The sequence below is a fragment of the Rhea pennata genome, chromosome 2 (assembly GCF_028389875.1).
Source record: "Rhea pennata isolate bPtePen1 chromosome 2, bPtePen1.pri, whole genome shotgun sequence".
Taxonomy (NCBI): domain Eukaryota; kingdom Metazoa; phylum Chordata; class Aves; order Rheiformes; family Rheidae; genus Rhea; species Rhea pennata.
Window position 1 is genome coordinate 111,133,512 of NC_084664.1, and position 24,108 is coordinate 111,157,619.

General features: G+C 37.4%; 1 protein-coding gene across 1 annotated transcript in view; it reads left to right on the forward strand.

Annotated features, from left to right (window-relative positions):
- Positions 1 to 24,108, forward strand: part of LAMA1 (laminin subunit alpha 1) — a 101,408-nt gene that overhangs the window by 63,470 nt on the left and 13,830 nt on the right. The window contains exons 29-50 of the mRNA XM_062568525.1: positions 17 to 154; positions 1,887 to 2,008; positions 3,287 to 3,373; positions 3,649 to 3,842; positions 4,804 to 4,946; positions 7,395 to 7,493; positions 8,463 to 8,574; positions 8,739 to 8,901; positions 11,206 to 11,416; positions 11,654 to 11,770; positions 11,865 to 12,028; positions 13,098 to 13,236; positions 13,322 to 13,399; positions 14,444 to 14,537; positions 15,730 to 15,873; positions 17,807 to 17,989; positions 18,301 to 18,455; positions 20,125 to 20,268; positions 20,815 to 20,948; positions 21,227 to 21,377; positions 21,900 to 22,024; positions 22,992 to 23,142. Coding sequence (XP_062424509.1) covers positions 17 to 154; positions 1,887 to 2,008; positions 3,287 to 3,373; positions 3,649 to 3,842; positions 4,804 to 4,946; positions 7,395 to 7,493; positions 8,463 to 8,574; positions 8,739 to 8,901; positions 11,206 to 11,416; positions 11,654 to 11,770; positions 11,865 to 12,028; positions 13,098 to 13,236; positions 13,322 to 13,399; positions 14,444 to 14,537; positions 15,730 to 15,873; positions 17,807 to 17,989; positions 18,301 to 18,455; positions 20,125 to 20,268; positions 20,815 to 20,948; positions 21,227 to 21,377; positions 21,900 to 22,024; positions 22,992 to 23,142 — 3,048 coding nt within the window. The remainder of the gene's footprint in view (positions 1 to 16; positions 155 to 1,886; positions 2,009 to 3,286; positions 3,374 to 3,648; positions 3,843 to 4,803; positions 4,947 to 7,394; positions 7,494 to 8,462; positions 8,575 to 8,738; positions 8,902 to 11,205; positions 11,417 to 11,653; positions 11,771 to 11,864; positions 12,029 to 13,097; positions 13,237 to 13,321; positions 13,400 to 14,443; positions 14,538 to 15,729; positions 15,874 to 17,806; positions 17,990 to 18,300; positions 18,456 to 20,124; positions 20,269 to 20,814; positions 20,949 to 21,226; positions 21,378 to 21,899; positions 22,025 to 22,991; positions 23,143 to 24,108) is intronic.

Below are 24,108 nucleotides of genomic sequence, written 5' to 3' on the forward strand. Positions count from 1 at the left end.
TTCCTTTTATATATAGAGCTGTGCTCCAGGATACTATAGGGGGAAACATACAGAACTCAGTGTAAAGGAGCCTCATGCTCTGATAGCACCTTGTATGCCATGTCAGTGCAACAACCACAGTGAAACATGTGATCCGGAAACTGGAAAGTGCTTGGTATGTGCATTTTATACATTATTTTGCTGATTTTTGCCTGAGCATACAATGCCAGTGACTTGTAGAAGGAATTTTGGAGAGAAGTGTATGGCTGTACTATTTGGATAAAACATAATCCTCCCATCTATCCTCTGAAAAATGGAATATATGAGTAGTGTTTCCCGTAGTAAAATTACCGATCTTCTGAACATAATCTTCTCAAAATTGGTAGTTATTTTAATTTTCTTTTAAAAATAACTTTTGTTTATCAGCTCAGTTTATCTGTTTTCTTTGGAGACTTTTGGGGTTCTCCCCCTTGGTCTGGCTGAGGTCTGCTTAATCATACAAAAAAAGGAGAATTAAAGGGAGCAGTATGTTGCATCACATCACAGACACTAAGTCAAAGTCAAATTCTTTGTCTTGACAGGAAGAAAATATCCCCTGGGTTGCTGTAAGCGAGGCTTTTTTAACATTCAGAGACTAAAGCAATATAAGCATATGCCTCAGCCATGTCACTTTTTTTCTCATTTCTTTTGCTCTATCTGGAAGATGGCAAAGAGGAGGCACGTTTGGCCGACATGTTGCCTCTCTGTCGTAGGATAGCAGCCCTTTGCAAAACTCGTTCTCCGCTAACCAAATGATGCACACTAAGTCTGTTCTCTGGTGTTGCTCAATATTCTTTCCTGAGCTTTTTCAATTGCTTTGTTTTTCCAGTGATTAATTGATTAGTTCAAAGTCAACTTGCAGTGAATTCACTTCTGAATTCAATTTTTAAAGTAAGTTTGCTCACTCCTTCGGACTTTTACAAACCATTCTTTCACTGCCAGGTTTGGCCTAAACAATGAATCTGATACCATCTTCTGAAGTTTGAACTTCGTGAGTGAGAACTGTGAGGCCAAAACACATAACTCTTTCCCACTAGTGAATACTAGTCATTCTTCCTCTCTGCTTCTCATTGCAAGCGACCCACGTTTTAAGACTACTACTTAAAGACTTCTAGCCAAGTAACATTGGCAAAAGAGATGGTTTTCACCTCTGACTTTTCTGCTCCCGTGCAGTAGGAGATTGCATTGCTACTACTTACTGTCCTCAACTAACCTGTAAAATATATACACTCCCAAGAATATAAATCTGAAAAAAATTAATCTCTTAAAGTAAAAGAGAGAAAGTGATTTGTATTCTCTTAGGAGACTAGTAAAATAAATTATGTTTAGAATGCTGATTTAGTGTTTTAATATTAATAGCACTGCTTACTGATCAGTACTGTTGACCAATTAATTACAATGTGTCTGTGAATCTTAACTGTGGATGATCTGTGGTTTATAGCTCTCACATGCACTTGCTGTAACACTCTAACTTTATATTTTTGGTCCAGGCATCCTGTTTAATTTTCCATCAGTTGCATTTTTTGGGAGGGGAGTTACTATTATGTTTTTCTTTGTACAGTCATTTCCTGGTCTGAATTGGATTAGTAGAAGTAGAAATGTATAAACCTTCATGGAAGTTAAGAACAGAAATCAGGTCAGCATGCCTGATAGGGCATTCACATAAAACGTGTAAGACACAAAATATGCTGGCATTCTGCTGATTTTCTCATGAGAGGTTCCTCCACCCGGCCAATGCTGACCAAGGGGCACTGACATTTAGTGACAATTATTGAAGACTGTATGCATTTACTTGTTGGAGAGAAGACAAAGTTCCTCTTGACCTTTGTTGTTGTTTTAAACTGTCTGAATTCCTCTTTGTGTATCAGGACTGCAGAGATAACACAGTTGGTGATTACTGCGGTGCTTGTGCCCCAGGCTACTACGGCAAAGTAATTGGATCTGTCAAGGACTGCTCTCTTTGTGCCTGTCCCAGAGCCAACCCTGTTAGGTAACCAAAACTTACTAAAATCCAGTGTGCATTTTAGCGTTGTGCTGTGTCCCCCACAGTGGCAACAGGACGTAGTTATAGTAACACCTCCTTAATTTCTGGATGTTTGAAAGCTACTTAACTTCAGTAAGTGGAAGTTGCATTCTGAGTTGTTCCTGGTTAGCGGTAACTTTGTGAGGTTTTAAAAGCAAAATGATTAACTGACAGCCTATGTCAAATCACTTTTTAAAAGTTACTCAGTCACATAGAAGGTTTTATCGATAATGGAGTAAGTTCCTCTGACATTTTAATTTTAAATATGGAGATTGCATTTATTCTAAAAACAATACTTCTGTTTTTACCAAGACTCAGTCTGTTCTTTAGTCAATGCAGGAACTTTTCATGTGATCAGTCCTAGGTGTAGAACAAGTACTCCTTGTTTGAAATTTTTACACCTGTTTGGTAGAGGAACAATTCAGCTGTTTTTGAAGTCAAAATTCTATGCAGGCTGTTTGTTCACCTGAATTTTGAAACGCATATTTGATGTTTGCTTTTGAACACTTGAATCCGGGCATGAGCCTGGCAACTGTAATGTTCTCAGACGAGTCTTAGCTAGGTAAATGATATAGGCATATCAGTCTACTTTTCTTTACTCTAGTTTTCTCAAATATAAAAAGGGGAGGGGGCAGTGGATAGAAATCAGTGTGTTGATTTACTTGGAGTATTTTTGGCAGAAGGGTCTGTTGTTACAGAAAATCCATTGCCTCCTATATGCTTTGGGGTCCTGATCAGTGGCCATGCAGAGAACTATAAAGAGCTAGGAATGGCTCAGGTGGACAGGGTGGGCTTCAAATTAGGCACATCCTGAAGGTGGTGATGATCCCCCAAACTGTCTTGCTGCAGTAATCAGTGGCTCACAGTGTCCTCACTGGCAAACAAGAAGCCAGCTAGCTCAGCTGCTCTGGCGAGGGGGAGGTGGGAGAAGAAGTCATCAGTATTAAATGATTCATAAAAGATCTCTTTCAATTTGATTAGGGAGCATCTATTTTTAATTGTCTTGCCTTTCAAATTGTAGGCTGCAAGCTGCTCTATCGTGCTAAACAGTGTTTGAGTAGCATTGAGAAAGAAAACTTTTAAGAAACAAATAAATTCGAAGCACAGATTCTACATCAGAGAGAGCAGAGGATGCTGTTGCTTACAAAATTAACCCTATGTGCACCTATACTTCTTAAATAGTTCTCTGTCTTGGTATGTTTTTCCATTTATATGCTAGCCAATGTTTGTTTATCCTTCCTCCAGTTTTAGTCCCACTTGTGTCCTGAAAGACGTTCACGATTACCACTGTGATGCTTGTCTCCCAGGATATGAAGGGCAGTACTGTGAGAGGTGAGTTGGATAAGCTGATTCCATTTATCTCCAACCCACAAGGACATTTTTGATTAATGTAAGCCATATTTGTACTTGGAACAGATTAGTCAATTTTCATAAATAAGTATTCAATTAAGTGCTGAAGAGCTTAGAGTGATTTGTTAGTTACTGATAAGAAACCAATAATTACAAATCTACTAGTGATTCTCAGAGATAACGGTAACATCTTCTGATCTGATGACGTGCTAAGGGATGACGCCCTGACAGCCCGTGTCCTGTTCCTCCTCGCACAGGTGCTCCCCGGGGTATTACGGTGACCCTCAGGTTGCCAACGGCAGCTGCCAGCCATGTCAGTGCAATCCAGGTGGTTCTGCTCACGTTAACTGTGACCGGGCCACCGGTCAGTGCCTCTGTAAGCCGGGTGTGACAGGACGCCTCTGTGAGGAGTGTGAACCAAGGCATCTTCTGGTGGAAAACGAGTGCATCTGTAGGTGGCTTTGAAATTCTCTTCTTTCTCAGTGGTGTTGGTCTGTTCCAGTGATATTTACGTGCACACGACTACTCTTCGAGTGTGTTTGTTGACATCAAGCCTTACTCCTCCTATGGATATTTTGCCAAGGAAAGGAATTTTAAGAACTTTGGTATTTCTGTAAGACAAGGAGTTGGACAGATGACCTCCAGAGGTCCCTTCCAACCTCAGTCAGTCTCAGATTTTGTAAATGCAGAGGAAACTGCAGTGCCATCAGACAAGCAGTTAATCCTTAATGTTGCCTTATGCAGTGCTACAGATAAGTTTAAGGATTAAATAATTTTAATACTTACTTATTCGCGGTCAGTAGCATACTTTTATTTATTCGAAAATTTTAAGTTCATACGTTATTTACCATTTGGCATTGAGATTGCTGTAATGTCACCTTTGGAGTCGTCTTGGTTATTTGATCATACTTGAAAAATAGTTAAAGATATGTGTGTGGGAGGGTGGTAGAAAGACCCATCAAGTACAATAATCTGCTTTTACTATGAATTAGGAATTTGGACTCAAATTTTGCTTCATATAAATGAAACAAACCAAAGAAATAAAGGGAATTACACCACTGTGAACCTAGTTTTACTGTCTTCCTAACCAGTTTGGGTGAACATCAGCCCTGGATTTAGAGCAATAATGCCAAATAGACCCAATAAGCCTATAGTACAGCAAACAGCTTAGTAGCCGGTAGGATATGTAAGACTTGACTGGGTGCCAGAGTAAGGAAGGTACGTTTGGAGTTGGCCCCTTTTTGGAATTGGTTGGGGAGGCAATACTGCAAGTGTGTATACTGAAAATTACGTTCAATAAGTCTTAACACAAACATGAGAGTACATTCTCTGTAAATTACAACAAATTTCAGTATTTGGTAGCTTCTTTTTGAAACTAATATTATTTGTTCTTCTTAAAATCATTTCTTTAGCTTGTGATGACAACTGCACAGGCGTTTTGTTAGACAATTTGGATGATCTTGGCAAAGAAATACTTTCAGTGAACCTCACTGGTGTTGTCCGTGCACCCTATGGGATATTGTCAGAGTTGGAGAATGTCACAAAACATCTGAAGGTAAAACAAACACACCAATATACTACTATATGTATATGCTTCACCTTGATATTCTGAGCTGTATCCAACCCCTGGGAAGACGGTTATGCTCCCTGAAAATGTTGCCCCTTACTTGCAGTAGCTTTGGGCCAATATTAAGGATCCATATAATCCAGCAGTGAAACAGTAGAAATGTCAGGCCAGCTTGTCTTCCCTTTTGGCCTTTTTGCCAAAAGGGCGTCTCCTGAGGCCTTAAGTCTTGAGGCTGATCCCCTCTGGGGAGGAAAGGGTCCAGCAGGCTGCTTTTCTTGCTTGCCTTACAGTTATGTGGCCGTGGCAGGTGCCTTCCTCCATCTTCCATCTGGGGGGACAAAAACTGGGGAGAACTTTCAGGCTGCCTTTCTTCCAGGCTCTTCTCACCTCATAAAGTACAAAATACTGCATTTTGTGGTCCCATCTGAAATATTAGAAATTGACTTATTGTTGCTGAGGATCAAGTTTTTGTGCTGTCTACACAAAGCCAGAGATAAACAGAGAGATACTTCGTGATCACTAAAATATGCACGTTTATTGACAGGAGTCTGTTCAACAAGAACTAAAGCAAGAGAAACTCTTAGATAGAAGCAAAATTACATTCTTCTTTGTATTCTAACATATCCCAACAAAAATAAGAATAATCTGAGCCTTCCTGTGTTGCTGGATTATGCAAGTTAAAGATTTGGAATTTAAGTTTTCTTCTATTTAAAATATGAGGAAGACTGAATTCCAGTCAATGTACATTCATATTATTATCTAGCAACTAATTTATCACTTTATTTATAAAAAAGTCAAATTTTATGAAAAAAATACAGTAATTTAAGTTTCTTCTTTAGTGCATGTATTTTCTTGTTAAAATCAAAACAAAGTCAGCTGTCACTCCCTTTGAAGTGAGATGTTTAAGGGGTACTAAAAATGGTACAAAACCTCTTGGGTCTATGATAACAGTATTTACATATCAGAGTTACACATAGTCCTATTGTGGACAGCCCTGTTTATGTGATACCACAATGTTTTTTAAACAGTTTAATCTTTAGAGTAATTTGGTAGTCTCTTAATTTTTTTCTATTTGGAAGCAGGTATTCCTCTCTTTCTGACTACCCTAAGATTTCCTTTCCTTTTGATCTGCACTAGAGTAACTGTAACTGAAAGCCAGAAAATCCCCAGGTTTATTTATCTGGATTACTGATCTTGCTGAAGTGATGTCCACTTCGCTGTGTGGCAGCTTTGCCTCATCCTGGCTGCTCAGGGACTCATGTATTCCCTCTTTTCTATGTATTAGATGTAGATCTTCCAAAAATGACAAATTCATCAAATCAGACCTTGCACTTGGCATTGCTTCTTCGTGGTAGTGATTAAGCTCCCTCTGGTCTGCCACAGTTCTCAAACAGCCTGAGGACCTCAGAAATTCTGTTTCTTAAGTTAAAGCATCCTGCTTTACTCCTCCTAACGTACATAGTCATATTTTCTGTCCTGTTTTGGCTTCCCCCATTGTGTTCCTAAAAACCCCTTGCTATGCTATGTCCCGGAAGGCCCAAGACCTTCAGTTTCTCCTTCTCTTCTGCTTGTTCTTTCTTACTGCTAAAGAAAAGACTCTGAAAGACTCATTGGACATGACACTTGGATAATCCTGTGTTACTTCTTAAAAAAAAAAAGTTGGGCAAAATAATACTTGTATTTAAAACATTTGGCACTGAAAAATCTGGAATCTGAATGTAGCCTTTTCCCAGATTTATCCTTGCATTTCTTTGCTTCACTAGAGAAGTGATATTTCGTTGCTGGCCTTGACTGTATCAAACATCATACGCTTGTGTACAAATATCATACGCTTGTCGTGGCCTATTTACTGCTATACATAGTAGCCTGGAGATAAGCCACATTCAGCCTCAAGGCTATCAGCTCTCTCGCTAGCGAGAGGTTCCCCAAGGCCAGGCTGCTGTGATCCCCAGCACGTCTGGGAGCACCGACATCCCAAACTCAAGCACCGTACGCTGGGTTTTGACATGGGAAAAGCATATGTTTTGGCAACCTACGCTTGTCGTATGTGGTTGCCATAAGAGTAGCTCCTGGGGAACTGTGTGGAAAGCATTTATTCTGATGGGCCTTTAAACTTCTCTGAGTAAATTATTTGGCCAACTCAGACTTTGGTGAAGTTGAGAATTAGGACCACATGATGCTTCTCTCTTTTGTTACTCTGCTGAAAGTAGAGGATGGCTACATCCAGAGATCTGTTTTTCCATTTAAAGAAATGGCTCATACGTTGTTGAATCCACTATTATGTATGTAATCACTACATGTCATTTCATGTGCCTTGCAAATCAGTCATTTAAAGTCATTAATAGTCAAAATATAAATGATGTGCATAATTATTTTCTTTCTAGAAATTTTCTGGACACAAAAAAAGTCCTTAAATTGGTGTATTGCTTCTTACAGGGGTCTATAGTTCCTAGAGAAGATCCAACTTTCTTACTAGCTAGAGCAAAAGAAACTCTTTTGAATTTATCAGGAGGCCTTGATCAGCTGCAAGAAGGGGTAGGTGCTTACTTCTCTATTCTTACCCTTTGTGGGAAGGTCTTGGGGGATTTCCATAACATTGTACAGAAACGTGAGAAAGTTGTTTGGAAATTACTTTAAATCTATGGAGTCCAGTAAAATAATTCTGGCCATTCTGTAGACTTTCAGGGCAGGGCACTTAACTGGTCTGTGAAATTCTTTTGTAAGCTATAATGTTTTGTGATACTACACAGGAGGTTTATATGTATTCTGTTGAGGTTCAGAAGACCTTTGTATAGTGGTCATTTAAGACACTAAAACTGAAGAAAAGGAGATAGATACCTTCTCTCTGATTCTAACTTGTCGAGCTTATTTAACATTGTACCATTGCTGAATGCTTGCCAAAAAGCCTTACAAACCTGTAGTACTGCATTTAAAATGGTTTCAGTAGAAATAAATCCATTGAAAAGACACAGAAAAATAGGCAATATTTATAGCCTTTATTCAGCTTTAACATAAGAAAAATTGTAAGTAGGAAAGTGTGGACAATACTTCAGCTGTTAGACCTGATTTGCTGACTGTGTGTACTTAACTTAACTGGATGCTTCCATTAACAGTGTTGTCATTGCTAAAAGTGATGTATACAGCAGAGTGATTTTTCTTAAGATGCTTACATTAGTCTGTGCTTAAAAATATTTAGTGTTTACTTTGTTAAAGAAATAGCTTTGTTAATTGTAATCATTTTGATTATGAAGTTAATGGATATAACAATTTTTTACTGATATCAGAGGACGGAACTTTCAAAATAATTAAATTGCAGGCATCTCAAATACCTTGAAACATCAGAGATTCATGAATCAGATAATACTGCTTTATCAAAAACCATTGATTGCTTACTTGCATAAAGCGTTTTAAGTATTGAGAAATAAGTAGAAAAAACAGAGAAGTATCATGAACCTGTTGATGTTTTAGGAAAACTGTCCAAGATTATCTCTGATTTTATTCTAGTCGGCTAGAATTTTGAAAAAAGCTTGGCAACTTAACACAATGACTCAGGAAACCAGGAATAAAAGTCAAGAACTGACTGGATTTATTGACACAGTGAATGCAGCCATCAAAGGTATCCTCTTTCAAGATATCTCCACTTCGTTACAGAATTTAGAAGGGTATTTCCACTGCAGCTCTTCAAGGACTATTTACAGGGAAAGTGCTGCAATTTCTGCAAGGGGTTCACACATACTCTTTTATTAATGGTATGACCAAATTGTTTGCTCTCTTACTTAGTACTTGGTGAGGTGGCTCTGTCGCTAAATGAAACATTGGGTCTGGATCTCCCGCTGTCAAATGCTACATCTCAGAGACTGCAGGATGATATCTCTGCCATGCTGGATACAATGCGCAGGAAGGATTTTGTTCAACAGCATCATAATGCTACCAACATCCTAAAGTAAGCATAGTCTACTGGAATCTTTATTTAGTGTATGTCTATACTGTGCAAGGCTGCTTCTTGGAGAGGTGTCTGAAAAAACACCGTGCCATGAAAATTCCTTGTGTTACAGATAACTAGCCCAGGCAGAGCTATGTGAAATCTGGAGCTGCAGTTACATTATTCGGAGATCATCTGGGTGTCCCACATGGTGCTACTGCATTCAGTATAGCCAAGCATCTCTTTCTTTGGACACATTACAATAAATGGAAAGATCCACTGACTTCAGTTTGATTCAGATCTGTCTCTAGCATACATTTCCTTTTGCTTTTGGCTAGAAGGTGTCGTAGAGCTCAAGTTGGTCTGTTGCAAGCCCAAGATTTGCCAGGTCTGGTGAAGGACGTGATAATTTATTGCCACTGGTATACTTATCACGTAGATTGAAACTAAGGCATTGGTTTCAGCACTCTGAGCCACTAGGTAGGATGCATGTTCCTCTGTCTTTATTTGTTCACTTTTTAAAGGCTATTCTAAAAAGGCTTTTATTTTCTTTACTTATTCTGAGTGTGGCTGGACTTGGCTTTATAAAACATTGGCTATTCCAATAGCCAGTAAAATTTCTTTTGCAACTTCAAAAATACTCAGTATTGCCCTAGTCTTATTCCCACCAAAATCAATAAGGATGTTAAGTTGACTTAAGAGGAGAATGGAGTGCTTCTGAAAATCTGACTTTTCTTTTTCACGTGCTTTGTATCAGAAGGGGCAGAATGGTTATGTTATGTAGCATAACTCATTTTGTTCATCAGTGTCCCCTGCCTGTCCTTGTACTGAGTATTAAATTGTACAAGACCTAAGTGGACATGAAAATCAACTAAAATATTCCATTTATTCTTGTATTTATTAGGAACTTTGAATAGCTTTTTTTTTTTGCACTTACAAAAATATCTCAATATGTCCCATTGCACAGTAAAGGAATGTTCTGACTTAAGCTGTTATACAAGGCATTTGTAAATTAACTTTTTCAACTGTAAACTCTCTTCAGAAATTTCTGAAAGTTCTCTGGTAAGTGTACTTTGACAGATTGAGGAAGAGAGTTAATAAGATTTATGAGAGAATTTGCTCAGCAAAATTTATCATGCAGTGCAGCTGCAAATTCAAAAGTCATTTAAATAAGCAGCTTGACAGTCCATTTTTCAGGGAGCGGTGGTTACCTCGTGCCTCATAGTGGACAGAGTTTGTGATGATATGCTATTAAGCCACATTTATAACTGAGGTCTCACCACATTCGTTACAGAAGGCCAAAGATCACAAGGCATTTGGAATACAACCTTTCTACTGTGCACTGAAATCAAAGCCATTACTGTCTTGCAAAATGTTTTCATTCTTGTACCTTTTGTAAGTTTATGACTTCTGAGTGGAAGGACTCTGAACTATTAGTTTAAAGAAATACATGCAGATACACGTCTGATATTCAATAAGAAAGATGGAATGCGTTTTACTGTTTGTAATCAACATATAAATGAGGTTTCTTTTGTTTCAGCTAAAGATATATATGATTTGAAACCAGATTAAAAGGGGCAGATATTTATGTAGAAGTATCATTACTGGAACTGCAGTGTGCAGCTTATGTACAAGAGAAACAGAGGACTTGCCTTTCAGCATCACTTTCAGTTCAGTTTCTTCAAAACACAAAAGTGTATGAATGGAGGTGCAAATATTCCCAAATAGAGCAGCTGAAGCGATTAGCAACTGGCTAATTTGGGTGAGGATGGGTTGATCATGCCAATTACTGATTTCAAAAGATAAATACAGAGCTCACTCATTTCAGTGGTCATTTTAATACGATCATTTATTTTTGTTAGATATTTAAACCTTTCAAGACCCCTGGGTATCTGTGCTCTGCTTGCTTGTTGCTTTCCAGTGTCACCTCTTATAACTGACATTTTGATCCTATGTTCAAAATATGAATCCCTGCAGTTAAGACATAGAGTATTCTCAGAGGAGTGCTTCACAGATGCTTTCGCGTGAACAGTAACCCAAATAAACCCGAGCAAATGTGCTTAGTGCTAGCCCTTTTCCACCTCTAAGCAACAAATACAAAGTTTATGAACTCTACTCCCCCGCCACACACACAATTATTTTCTTTTTACATGGTAAGACAAGTAACCTAGTGTGTGTATTTATGCTATTATGGAAAAAAAATGCAGGCTTTTAAAAGAATATGCATTTAGGTTAACTTGGGATAGTCTCATTTCCCTTCAAGAAAACATGCCCAAGTCTTTCTTCTTCTACGTTTATTTATTTTCTGCTTCCTCTCTTTGTCAGAGCTGCGGAGAGGTTATTGCTCCAGGTTCGGAAAGAGTATCTTAAACCCCAGCAGGAACTTGCTGAGCTGGGAAAGGATGTAAGCCATCTCTTATCAAAGCACAACAGCAGACTGCTAGAAGTCCAGGATCTGGTGAATGAGGCGCTTGCTAACATCAACGAGACCAACCGCTTGTTTCCTCTTATCTCTAGCAACATAGGGCACCTAAATGTAAGACTGGAGATTCTGTGTTGTTGTGTAAGGAATATCAAATACAGAATTATTCTGAAAGTTATTTTTCAGACTTAAATAAAACTTTAGATTTTTTAACATGTTAATGTATGTGATATCTTAAAAGCCCAATCAAAACCAGAACCCTGTTTGAAATCCAAAAAAATGATTAAGTAATATGTGAATTCATCTGCACTAGTTGACTCACAAGCTACTATAAAATGATTTAATTTATAGGACAAAAAGCTCCACATAAAGGAAGGTAAAGAAGTTTGCACCATGCTCATTAAAGAAGGGAAAGTCCTAGTGAATGCTGCTGCTGCTTTTGCCAAAGATGTAAAGAACTCTACATCTGTAAGTTCCTACGTAGTTTTCACAGCCTCTTTGATGTTATATCAAGTGAATTTTATTATTTTTTTAAAAAAAAGGAAACCGTTTTGTTGTATAGAACCTGGAGGCTCACCAGGATGGACTGGTCCTATGGAGTACCAAACTGCGGCACCACGTCGACAAGCTGGTCATGCAGATGTCCATGCGAGGAGTGCTGGACCTGGTGTACCGAGCCGAGGACCGTGCTGCCCAGGTCCAAAGACTTGCCAATACACTAGAAAGGTGAGAAACTCAAGAAATATGAACTCAGAAGAAACTGTATCTACAGGGTCAGATTTAATTTAAATAGGTAACAGCTTAATCCACTAAGGGAACATGATCAATTTTTATCTCCCATTTCACTTTAATTGCTTTTCACTTCTACTACAGTGCATGATGTTTCTGCTACATGGCACAGAGAGGGTTGATTAGTCTTACATTTCATGTGGATGAGCTGCAGAATAAATAGTGAATTATTAAATACCCAGTGAATATATTGTGGTATGGCTTGAAAAGCTTGTGGTCTATGTATGAATAAGTTCTTTGACAATATATCTTTGAATATCATTAAGAAGCTATTCCTGCTATGCCTCCATTATTGTTGCTTTCAAATCTTCTTGCAGAAACGAGTGGGTCACAGTCTCAAGTGCACTCAAACGCACCCTTAGAGCTTCCAAGTTAGAAAGCTATTCCAGTTATCTCAGTGAAAATGAATTCTCTGCCCAAGTTTTTTTCTATGATTCTTGCTGTTTTGTCTTTTAGAATCAGCACACGTGTGAAAAAAATTAACTTATGTCAGAGTGGAAAATTTACACGTATTTAAGCTTGAGAACAGAAAATTCTGCATTGAATAATGCTTCAGCAACTCTGCTGACTTCAGTGCAATCAAGTAAATTCAGTAAAAAAAAATTTGATAATGAATAGCTTTCAGATGCTCATAATTTCTTCCTAAGTTCTGTATTTTCCTACACTGACACTGAGCTCCAGCTAGGAACCTATTTCTTTTCTGTTTGATTTAGGTTATTAATTTGCTTGTTCTTCATGTAAAATGTTGCATGTGGCTAAGTGGCCTTATAAATTGAAAATTTGATCATAAACAAAAGTGAGTAAAATAGAAAAAATATTTTCTATACATTCAGCCTAAAATAATGAACTGAAAACCCTTTATACAACCTAGGGAAAAGTGTGCTCATTTTTTCTTGAGTGCTTTATGTATTCTAGAAACACATGCTATAACGAAAGACATAGAACTTGTTGCTTGAGTATAAATACTCTAAGGAAGAGAAAATGACTTGCTAATTCTCTGCTTCAGTGACCTCTCTAAAGTAAGAAATATGACTTTGAATGCAACTGCTGCTGTCTACACCCACTCCAGTATTAAAAGTGTGATTGAAAGAACAGAGATTTTGGCAGATGATGCTTCTAGAGTTGTGAACGGCCCTTTGGACTTAGTGAGTATCTACGTTAATATCTCTTAACACCTTTGTTTTTCATTTTTGAATACTTTTTTCTTATGCTTTTTGCATTTACTGAAAGTTACCTTCTCGACTGAAATATCCATGGCAGCCGGTCCTGCTGACTGGTACACATGGTATCATGAACCAGTCCCCTGAGGTACCTGACTTGACCTTCTGTTCACCTTGCTTTCCTCTCTGCTACAGTACTTTTTTTCTTCTTTCGTTACCGTTGATAAGTGCTTAGCAAGGCTGGACTTGATCCTGCGTGTGTTTATCATCAGTCATCTCCCATGCGTTCCTTCAGTTCCCAAGCCTCTTGCGTGCCCTTCCACCTTCAGGATTGTTCAACCATCTCCTTATTTCACCTGTCCCTTTTCCTTTTGTGCCTAGGTATTCCCAAACAAAACAGTTCTGCTTTGCCGAGGATGTTTCGTAACCAAATGTAATTTTCTATCTCATCTGACATTCCTCTGCCGTACCAGATTATCAGGCTGTTAATAAAACAGTAGATTACAAAGAACTGACCAATTACCCACACGACCTTATTATTTTAATATTTCCCTCTTTCATCTCTTTCCATTTTTCATGGTTATGAATCCGAGTAGCCCACTGAATGGGCTATGTTTTACAACCGTCTTGCACGTTATGCCTAGAGGAAAAAACTACGTAATGAATTTATTTACGGGATGGTGAACAGAGCAGGCAGCATTGTTCTGTAAGCTTGTACAACAATTGCGTAGTTTATAGCACTATTTTGTTAAAAGCTTTGAAAACATGAATAACAAATCTTTCCAGGTAGTTGTCTCTGTTTTCCAGATGGAGAAATGGATTAAAAGAAAACTTTAAAGTCTGGAATTTTCAGATATATGACTTTAAAGTGCTCAATTTTGAGAATTTTATCTTAAAATTGGACCTAGAATTAGTGACATTTCAATAGATGGCACTAAGTCAACAGGAGTGTTCAAACTAGAATTTGCTGGGTTTTGTGTCTTCTTTTTCCATATTGAATCACAAATAGGTTCAGCGTCACACTCCTGGGCAGACTGTTGTAATTTGGATTTCTTTGTTTATGCTTAGTAAGGCAGTAAATAGAAAATTTTATGAAGGAGAATGTTCAGTAACTTAAGAGACATCTGAAGGTACTTGTATTTTCAGTTGAAGTTCTTTCTTAGTATGTGGCAACTGATGCTTGTTTTTTCAGCCAGAGGATTCTTTCGGTCTTCTTGGAAAAGAAGCTCTACTGCTTAGCTCCAAATTTCTGAATGAAGCTAAAAATCTGAAGAAAAAAAGTGATGGTCAGTTTTTAGAATTTACATTTCTGTTTCTATTTCCTGTTTTATGGTGAGTTTTTTGAAATGAGCATAAGCTAAGGAAAAACATCTGCATATGAATATGCATATATTTTAATATAATTAAGACTGGCATTGTATTCTGGAGCCATTTATTGATATACCTTTTTGGTAAGAACATAATTTTCCTCTGTAAACATTTTAAAAATTATTCTTTACTGTACCTCATTTCCCTCCAAGTAATGCTTTCTTTAAATGGCTGGTTTTCCAAATGCAACAAACTACGTCATTAGTGGCTGGGCAATTGATGAAGAATAGAATAAATTCCTGAAAAAGTCCCTTTACCCAGGAAGAAGTCTGTGAATTCGATCTTGTAAATCATGGATTCTGCGAGTATGTCAGAATCATATATTTAAAATCTAACACTTTTTTTGTTGTTCCTTCTGCTCAAGTGGAAGATGACAGGCTGAACTTTTTCTGTCTGTTTGTACAAGGGCCTTTTGGCTCAGATTCCCTCTACAAATTATAAAATCCTTTTAGTTTTCTGTTACTCAGAGGTCAGTAAGGTATCGGAGTTTGCACCATGGAAGTTCAAAAGTATTTTGAACACAGACTTTAGGAGTCTAGCTCTAAGGAAAATTTTTGACAAAACTGGACAGAAAGTGAATGTTTTATAGAGATCAAATTATAACTGTAAAATGGACTTTGTAAAGCTGCTGATATTGAAAACAAATATGTGTGAATTTTGTGTAGTATGCATGGACAGAATGCATTCCTTTTTGTTACCTCTACTTCACACATTTTTTTTCTTTTTTTTTAGAAATAGGATTCTGCACGTAGCTCACAAATAAATAAAAGAAAAACACTCACTCCTCCTCCTGTCAGATATCACAAAAAGTCAAGCACATCATGAATATTACAAGGTTTTGCCATCCTGGAATCATTTTAGTTTATAGGCTTTTCCTGTCTATGTTTCTATTATTTCAGTCTGGTAGAATTGGCCAAAAAAGGATAACTTTGAATGGAACAGTGCCCACAAGAGCTTATCTCTGCATACTGCATTCATTTTGTATTCCTATTTATAAAAGACTCTTTCTGTTTAAAAAACCAAAAAAGTTGATTAAAGAAATGAATGCTTGTTATCTCACTACATAAGGTTTGTGTGAATAGTGTGGTAATAGTATTTGTTTATGCATAGGAAAGTCACAGCTATTTCTTCCAACAGGCCTTTTATCTGGATTGAATGAATTGAACAAAAGGGTAGAAAAGATTCAGGAAAGTACTAATAAAATTGTCAACCAGCTTAATGATTCCCTGTTGACACTAAGAGCATTGCCGAATGGTAAGTGAAATCTATATTGACATTCTCCTCCTTATTACAGAATGGTACAGCACAATCATAATAAAATCCTATTTGTAGTCTGATGAGAGAGGCCTAGCAATAAACTAGACTGGAGACTCATTTAGCCTCCCACCTTACAAGGAATATTTTCCAGTTATTAAGTAAACCCATAAAACGTAACTGGATTATGAAATAAAGTCTATAACCTGATTCCCATTTCACACTGCTGTAAATTAGGAAAGGTCTGAAAGGAATGGAGTTGCATTGGTGTGAGAAGAGAATCAAGTCCTAGAATACTTAATCTTACCTGGAGGGAAATTTTATATTAAACAGTGACTTTTTTATTTTGTTTTGATACCTTGTTTTAAGCTCATCCATACTGCACCATAGATCTTACACTCTATATCTGAAGTTTTGTTGTTGTAAATTCTGACTTCATTGAACTGATTAAAACATTCTTTTCATGTTTTCCAAAATGAAAAAATTCTCTTTTTCAAAAATGTCATTATTTTGGATAGAAGTGAGCCCTGGAGTTTGTGGAAGCAGGACAGTAAATTTCTTTAAAGTTTTTAATAAGAAGCTTTGAAATAGTTTGCCAATCTTAATAATGTTTTTTAAGGTGTAGGAACACTCACAATGTCCTGGTGCATGGGTAGTTGTTGTACTGTACGTCCAGATTAAAATGCTAATCCAAAGCTTTAAAATGTCCCATTTTGCAGCTCAGGCTCTTAGCTCGTGCTGAAAGGCAGCATTAGTGATAAAGTTACACTGGATGTTAACAGCAGGATGCTATCAGACATCAAGCTACTCACTGAGAATGAAGGCATCATTAAAGCCATAGGACAGTCCTCCTTAACTGACACTCTTTGATTTTAGTTTTGCTGTTACATTTTGTGAAGTTTTTGTTACTTTGGGAGCCAGGCAGAGACTGGCGGTAGTATTTCCCTCTGCGTAGGGGAGTGGAGGGAAGGAGGATCCCTGCAGACCTAAAGCAGGCCTTTTTGTGCCAGCTGCAGCATCTGCCCACCCTTCCTTGGCACGGGGTGCGAGGGGTGAGCTGAGGATGGAGTGGTGTACTCACTGCAGAAGTGATCCTTGCCCAAAGTAAAGGGGATTATAGGCCTGCTGCCTCTCCATCTTTCTGTAGAATTCAAAAATGAGGCTCAGATGGCGAGTCTGGGTGCCAGCATTCTCATTCAAGGGGCTTGAAAGCTGTGAACCTTGAAAGCTGTGAGCCTTCATATAATCTCTGTTGGGATACAGAGTCAAGTTCCCCATCTGTGCTTATGTTGTATTCAGAGCTGGTCAAGGAAAAAGCCGTATGGTAAAAAGAAAACAAAAAACAAAAAAAACCTCTCCTTCTTATTCCTAGAATTAAAAATTTTGATTGGTCAAATCTTTTCGTTGAGAAACTTGAAAATCTACATTGACCAGCCTTAATTAAATTATTCGTATATGTGTGTATGTATGTATTTATGAATATGTACGTATTTGTGTGTGTGTATGAATACACATCCTGTATCTACATCTGTAACTATATCCATGCCTATCTGACAAAACTTTGGAGCATTTCCCTGTTCTTCTGTCCAAGGGCATAGCCATGGCTATGCTCCAACTTCATAACTGATCAAGTTGCAGAAGGTTGCACAGAAGATAAAGTGGGAGTCCTAAAGCCTTGGGATGTTCAACAGCTAAGCTGAGTTAGATAGCAAGAGGTGCTTAACTTGGAGCTCCCCTTACAGACAAAAGTCTACAAAGAGACAAAAATACAACTCTTTCTTACTACAAAATGAAAGTAACTGGCAGCATTCCTAGTGTTTTCAATATGGTTGTAACTATGCTGTTATGCACCTGGCTGGGCACTGGTTACTCTCAGATCTTGGTGAAAACTGATTTTTTTTTTTTTAACTTGTGTACTATCACTATGATTCAGATACAAAGAAATATATACTTGAGGTGAAAGAGCTGGCAGTGTCTGCAAACACCAGTGCTGTGGTGGGTTCAAGCCGCTTTGGAGATTTCAGTCAAAAACTGCTGAATACTTCTTCTATGTTGTCCCGGGTTAATGACACATTGCGGAAAACTAGTGAACTTATAACTGATTCATCAAAAGCTGGTAAGTTTGCTACTTCGTTGCTCTGTAGAAATGTCACTGCTTGCAGAAGCAGTACTAATGTTCAAGTTTAATAAGCATTAAATATGAATCTGATGACTGAAAGTTTCTTCCCAATTTAATAAAAGTGTGAAGACTTTTTAAAAGACTTCTATAGAAGTTGCCTAGAATGCTTTTAAATGTGCATATTCATTACTGATATTTATAACCACTGGAAAAAAATTATCAGAAACAGGCCACCTTGGCTAGGCACTCTAGCAGTAGACAGTGCATTTCTTTCAATCCGTGTCAATATTTCACTGATGTTTTGGCAGCAACTACAGCTGAAAAACAAGTTAAAGAGATCGAAGCACAAGCCAGCCTTTTATTTGATAGGCTGAAACCTCTGAAAATGCTAGAAGAGAACCTGAGCAGAAATCTCTCTGAGATTAAAGAGCTCATCAGCCAGGCCCGCAAGCAGGCAGCATCTGTAAGTACCGTGATCACTTTAGTTTCTCTCTTGAACCTAACCAGCTTCACTTTCACTTGTAGCAGAAAATTTCTTTGAATCAAAGAGCCTAAAACTTATCTTCAACGTACCTGCTTGCTCTGCTGTCATGCTGAAGTCCAAGAGCACTGGCTGATGCTAAAGTCATACACCAGCAGGACTGTGTTGGTGTGTTTTATGGTTTTATCTTCAAATTTTTTACTGCATTTTTTGAGTTTGTCAGAGCAGCAAGGCAGTAATTTATTTTCTATTGCCTTTTGTTTCCTATAAAAATAATAGACTGCAGTATGTCAGTCAGCAATCACAGAGATATTTTGGTGAGAAAGAGACAAGTGAGTAGATGGAGCTGCCATTCTTTCTAGAGCAAGATGCTAATCTCTAAACTTATTTTAGAGATTGATGTGAGATAGCTCCCTTATAACATCAAATGTCATTTAAAACTTTCAGAATAAAATAAACAGAATGTGAATTCTGTCAATAAATTTGCCTTGTGTCCACAGCAAAGTCTGTGTGTTCATCTTTACAAAATGCTGCTATGCATCCAGAATGTTTTGAAACAAATAATATACTTGTCATTTTGAAACTCTCTGCCCCCCATAACTTTTTTTCAGTATGCCGTTGGCTTCAGTATGGGTATATAATTCTAAGATTTAGGGAAGTTTTATTTCAAAAAAACAAAAGGCTTTTGATACTGTCTGCAAATCTCCTTAATTATATCGTTATTGCTCCTCTGTCACAGTCTACTGAAGCTTAATGAATCCACTGCAGAAAAGAGTACTATTTTCTGAAGTATCATAACCCATAGACATTCCTTGCAGGGGGAAAAAAAAAGTATTAGCTAAGTCCCCTCTTCCACATCTGAGGGTTCACTTTATTGTTTTGTAAACTTTTACTTGCTATGGGTGAAAACGCCTGTATGTACATATACACTTTATGTGTTTAGTTGTTACAAGCATATTCAGTTAATTTGATGGAGTTAAGACTTTTTTGTTATTACAGTGGGAAGGAACACTACCAAGCTCCTTGGTGTTCAGCTGTTTTTAACTTGCATTGATGGGCTGTCAACATACTAGACGAAATTCAAAGGAGTTAGTGATATCCCAAGAGTAACATGAATTTTTCTACTTGAGTTTAACTTGTAATGTATTTCCAAATGAATTTTTGAATAATTATATAATCAGTGATCTATGGTGTTAAAAAATTGAAATGAACACGTTACAGATTTCCTTTTGTTTTCGTTTGACTACAATAGACTAAATCTTTTTTTCCCTTTTATGTTTGAGATTTCTAAATCTTTCTTTTCTGATATCATTATAGGAGCTTTTGCTCATTATATGGGCTTCAGACCCAAAGATTTTGGTATTGTGTGAGGTATTTGAATGGTTTGTTTTACTGACTTGCTTGAAATCTCATAATTGGATGAGTGAATTTTGACATATTGCTTTCTTCTCTATTTGTGAAGCTCTCTTCTCTTTAAGTGATGCATAGGACGCTCTTAAGATATAACCCCAGTAGCAAAACTTAGATCATGTGAAAATATCTCAGCAAATTGCTGGCACTGGTTGGTCAGAAGCTAGGCACATACTCCAGAAATACATGCCATGCACGCAGAGACTTGTTTCTGTTTGATTTCTCCCTTTCCACCCTCCAGATTAAAGTTGCAGTATCAGCAGACAGAGACTGCATTCGTGCCTACCAACCCCAGATTTCATCTACGAATTACAACACCTTAACCCTCAATGTGAAAACTTCCGAACCAGATAACCTCCTTTTCTACCTGGGTAGCAATGGAAAGGTAAGATTTCTGGGGGGACACTCACTGAAGGTGGTGACAGCCAAATGTTTTAAATTATCGTGTATGTTTTTTGGCTATCGCAAGCGTGGTGTGTCCACTCACATAACAGGACCATGACAACACGGTGTCACATTGCCCTCCTCTTCCTTCCCTCTATAATCCTACTAAATGCATGGCTGTTAGCTCCGGGTGATGTTGTACTGTGTAACAGTACTTTTTCACAGACTGATAGGTCACATCATGTACACACGCACAGAGAGAGGAAGTGTATATTTATATGTGTATGAATCTCTGTGTGTGTATATTCATCCTATCACATATTTTTGTTTATATATAAAAGAAGTATTAAATCACCCCGTCTAAAGGGTGAGTTTGTTGGTTTCCATAGAAGTTTCTCTTTCAGTGGGCCTGGTCTGGCTAAAATAAAGTCCAATAATATTAGGTGTAAGGGAATGAATCTGGAAAGACATTTTCAAAGTCACATGAAAATTAAGTACACAGAAATGTTCAATATCTTGTATTATAATAAGCACTACTGTTTTTCAGACAGACTTCCTTGCAGTGGAGATGCGACGTGGTAAGGTTGCTCTTCTTTGGGATTTGGGCTCTGGATCAACAAGAGTGGAATATCCTGATTTTCCAATTGACAACAACAAATGGCACAGGATACATGCAACCAGGTAATTTAAGTGTGAATGGTGTGAATGTTGGAAGTCCCAAGAGGCATCCAATAGTAAACATCCAAACTAGGAGCTTGATTTTAAAAAACAAAACAAAGCATCTAGATCGTATGAAAGTCTTTTCATTAGTAACTCAGCATAAACCACACAAACCATCTTGAGAGATTTCTAATGACGAGATGTTTCTTATCCTTGAAAAAAGAAGTCAGAAAAAAGAAGCATGTGTCAATTAAATCCAGTGACTTCTAAAACTATTTGTGATCATTTGTAATTGGCAGGTTTGGAAAAACAGGTACGCTGAGCATAGAGGAAATGAACTCCGATCAGGAGCCTTCATCTAAATCTGGAACCTCACCTGGGACAGCCAGCATACTGGATGTTAACAAATCAACACTAATGTTTATCGGAGGACTTGGAGGGCAAATCAAGGTTAAATTCTAAAATCAGCATACTATAAAATGTTGGTTTTATCCTGTTTGAAATACACCTTTGACTTGAAATAATTGCATGAATCCGTTAGGCAATCAAGAAATGCCAGGCACGCTGAGCAAAAAGCAGCCGCTAAAAGGATATTCCCTAGTTTCTAATGTTAATTTCCCCTGGGAATTTTTGTATAAAATGACACAGCAGAAGAAGCTGTGTGTGCATGCATGATGCATAGGAGCTGCACATTGAATTCTATTCTCAGCTCCTGCTTCTTTTAGTTTGCTGTTGTTACTCATGCAAGGAAGAATGTAAGCAGGTCAAGGACATAGTTATTTTACTTTCTGCAAAACTAATCCACTATGATTCAAGTGATAACAGTTATGCTAATACATATTGTTTTTCTTTTGTTATGATTTATACCTAAGAAAGTTAAAGTTCAAGGAAAACAGCCAAGCAAAATTGTGGCCGGATAACTTTCAGAAATTTAACATTGTTTGTATTCATGAAATGTTTCTGCCCTTGCAGAAATCACCTGCTGTTAAGGTGACCCATTTTAAAGGGTGCATGGGAGAGGCATTACTGAATGGCAAATCTATTGGTCTTTGGAACTACTTGGAAAGAGAGGGCAAGTGCAATGGATGTTTTGGAAGGTATTTTGTCTCACTTTCTTTTAAGAACATATTTGGAATAAAACTATTTGTACATTTATAGCATATATTTCTGTGTTACCTATAAATAGTGATGAATTTGGACAAATTGCAGTGCTTCATTGATCATTAATTTACAATCCTGAACATGCTAACCTGAATGTGTCAGTGACCTCAAGTAATTTTGCTGTATGGAATATTACAGCTTATTATATAATTTCATAATTGTTTTTAAGGTTTGCCTATTTTATAAGTAGATTTCTGTAGTTGTGGTCTGTTTTGCACATTGATAGTGGTGACTGCCAGTACAAGAAAGTGTTTGGGAATGTTTATTTTCCAGTACTTTCCAGAAAGACAGATTTACTCTCTCCCAGGGTAAGAAACAGTCTAAAGCGTTCTTTTAAAGTTTACAGTGAAATTGTGGCCACTGAGCTTGCTACCATTCTTGTAATCATTCTTACATTTAAGACATTGAAAAGAAAGGACAGTATTCCTTTTTGCAGAATGTTTCATGTAGAAACAGCAGAGGGTGCTGCATGACTGTGTGAGATATCTTTTAGACATACTAAATTGCAGGGAAAAGGACTAATTATTAGAAGTGCAATATGCAGGGCATTTTGATAAATGCTTGGCATGTTTTAGGTAAGAGGGTATATGTTGTAGCAATTATTTTTTCCCTGTAAGAAATTGTTATTTTCCTTTCATACCTCAGGGAAGAACATTTTTTATCTGGTATGCATCCTTCCTCATGGCTAAATTAGGGATTGTGAAATTCTATAATGAAAGTGGCCCTTGGCTGGAATTCTTTAGTTATTCGTAACATCAGAATTCCAGTCTCCTTCTGTGTTTCCTAGTCATACTGCCTACAGGCTGCACCAACTGATCTAACTTTTCTTAGATTTTATATAAAAATGGCTAAAACCCCACAAATCTTCAGTTCATATTTTAGTTCTGTTTTCTGCTTCTGTAGCCCACAGGATGAGGACACTTCATTCCATTTTGATGGCAGTGGATACTCAATCGTGGAGAAGGCACAACGCTCAACAGTGACTCAAATAATAATGTTTTTCAGCACCTTCTCCCCTAATGGGCTCCTTCTGTATCTTGCTTCAAATGGCACTGTAAGAAAATGGATCAGATTCTTAAGCTACCAAAATCTGTTTGGGTTGCTTGGTGATTCTTTGCTTTCTCTTTCAGCTGGCCTATGTTATAATCAGTTCTTTATATAGATTATTTTTTGTGATTGACATCATTAGAGTTAAGAGTTAAGAAAGGGAACCTGGACATAACACTTCAGAGCAAACATTTGTGTATACTGATGCCAGAATTAAGCAGTGAGAAAATTAAAATTAATGCAATGAGAAAATTAAAGCAATGAAAAAAATTAAAATTAATAACAATTCCAATAAGGACAAAAGCAAGAAACTGCAGATATGACTAGTTTTGTTCCATAGGAGGTAGCTTGGCAGAGCATAAAATCTTTTGGAATTGAACTTGCAGAAGGGCAATATAATACTGAGTAGACATATTGAATTAAAGCCATGAGATGGGAATTCAGTAAACTGAAATAAATTAAATAAAACTCTCCGCAAAAGCAACATAACCTAGACCCATCTCCAGACCTTCATTGTCATGCAGTTTACCACTTAGTTTGCTGGTGGTTTCCTTTTCCTGAAGGAAAACAAAACTTTGTTTAGATACAAATTGTTTCAGAGTTACTGCATTATTCATTTGTTTTTTATGTACTCACCCACTGAATATATTGCACAGTGATATCTGACTTCAATTTTACATCAGAGGGACATTTCTAATATAATACAGGGTGTATTTTTATTTCTGTTGATCTAAATGGGTGTGAGGAAGCTTTTCACTTCTTGCAGAAGGAATATTGTAGTATTTAATCACTACAACTAACAGTCATATCTAATTCCTCTCAGTTTCATCCACCCACCAAAAGTAAATGTGACTTTTGTTGTTTAAACCTTCCTCAGCCAAGTAATCAACCCTGATGGTGCATTCAAGTAGGAGAAAAAACAAAACAGAACAAAATTACATCCTAATGAGGCACATGGAATTTAATTTTTCTG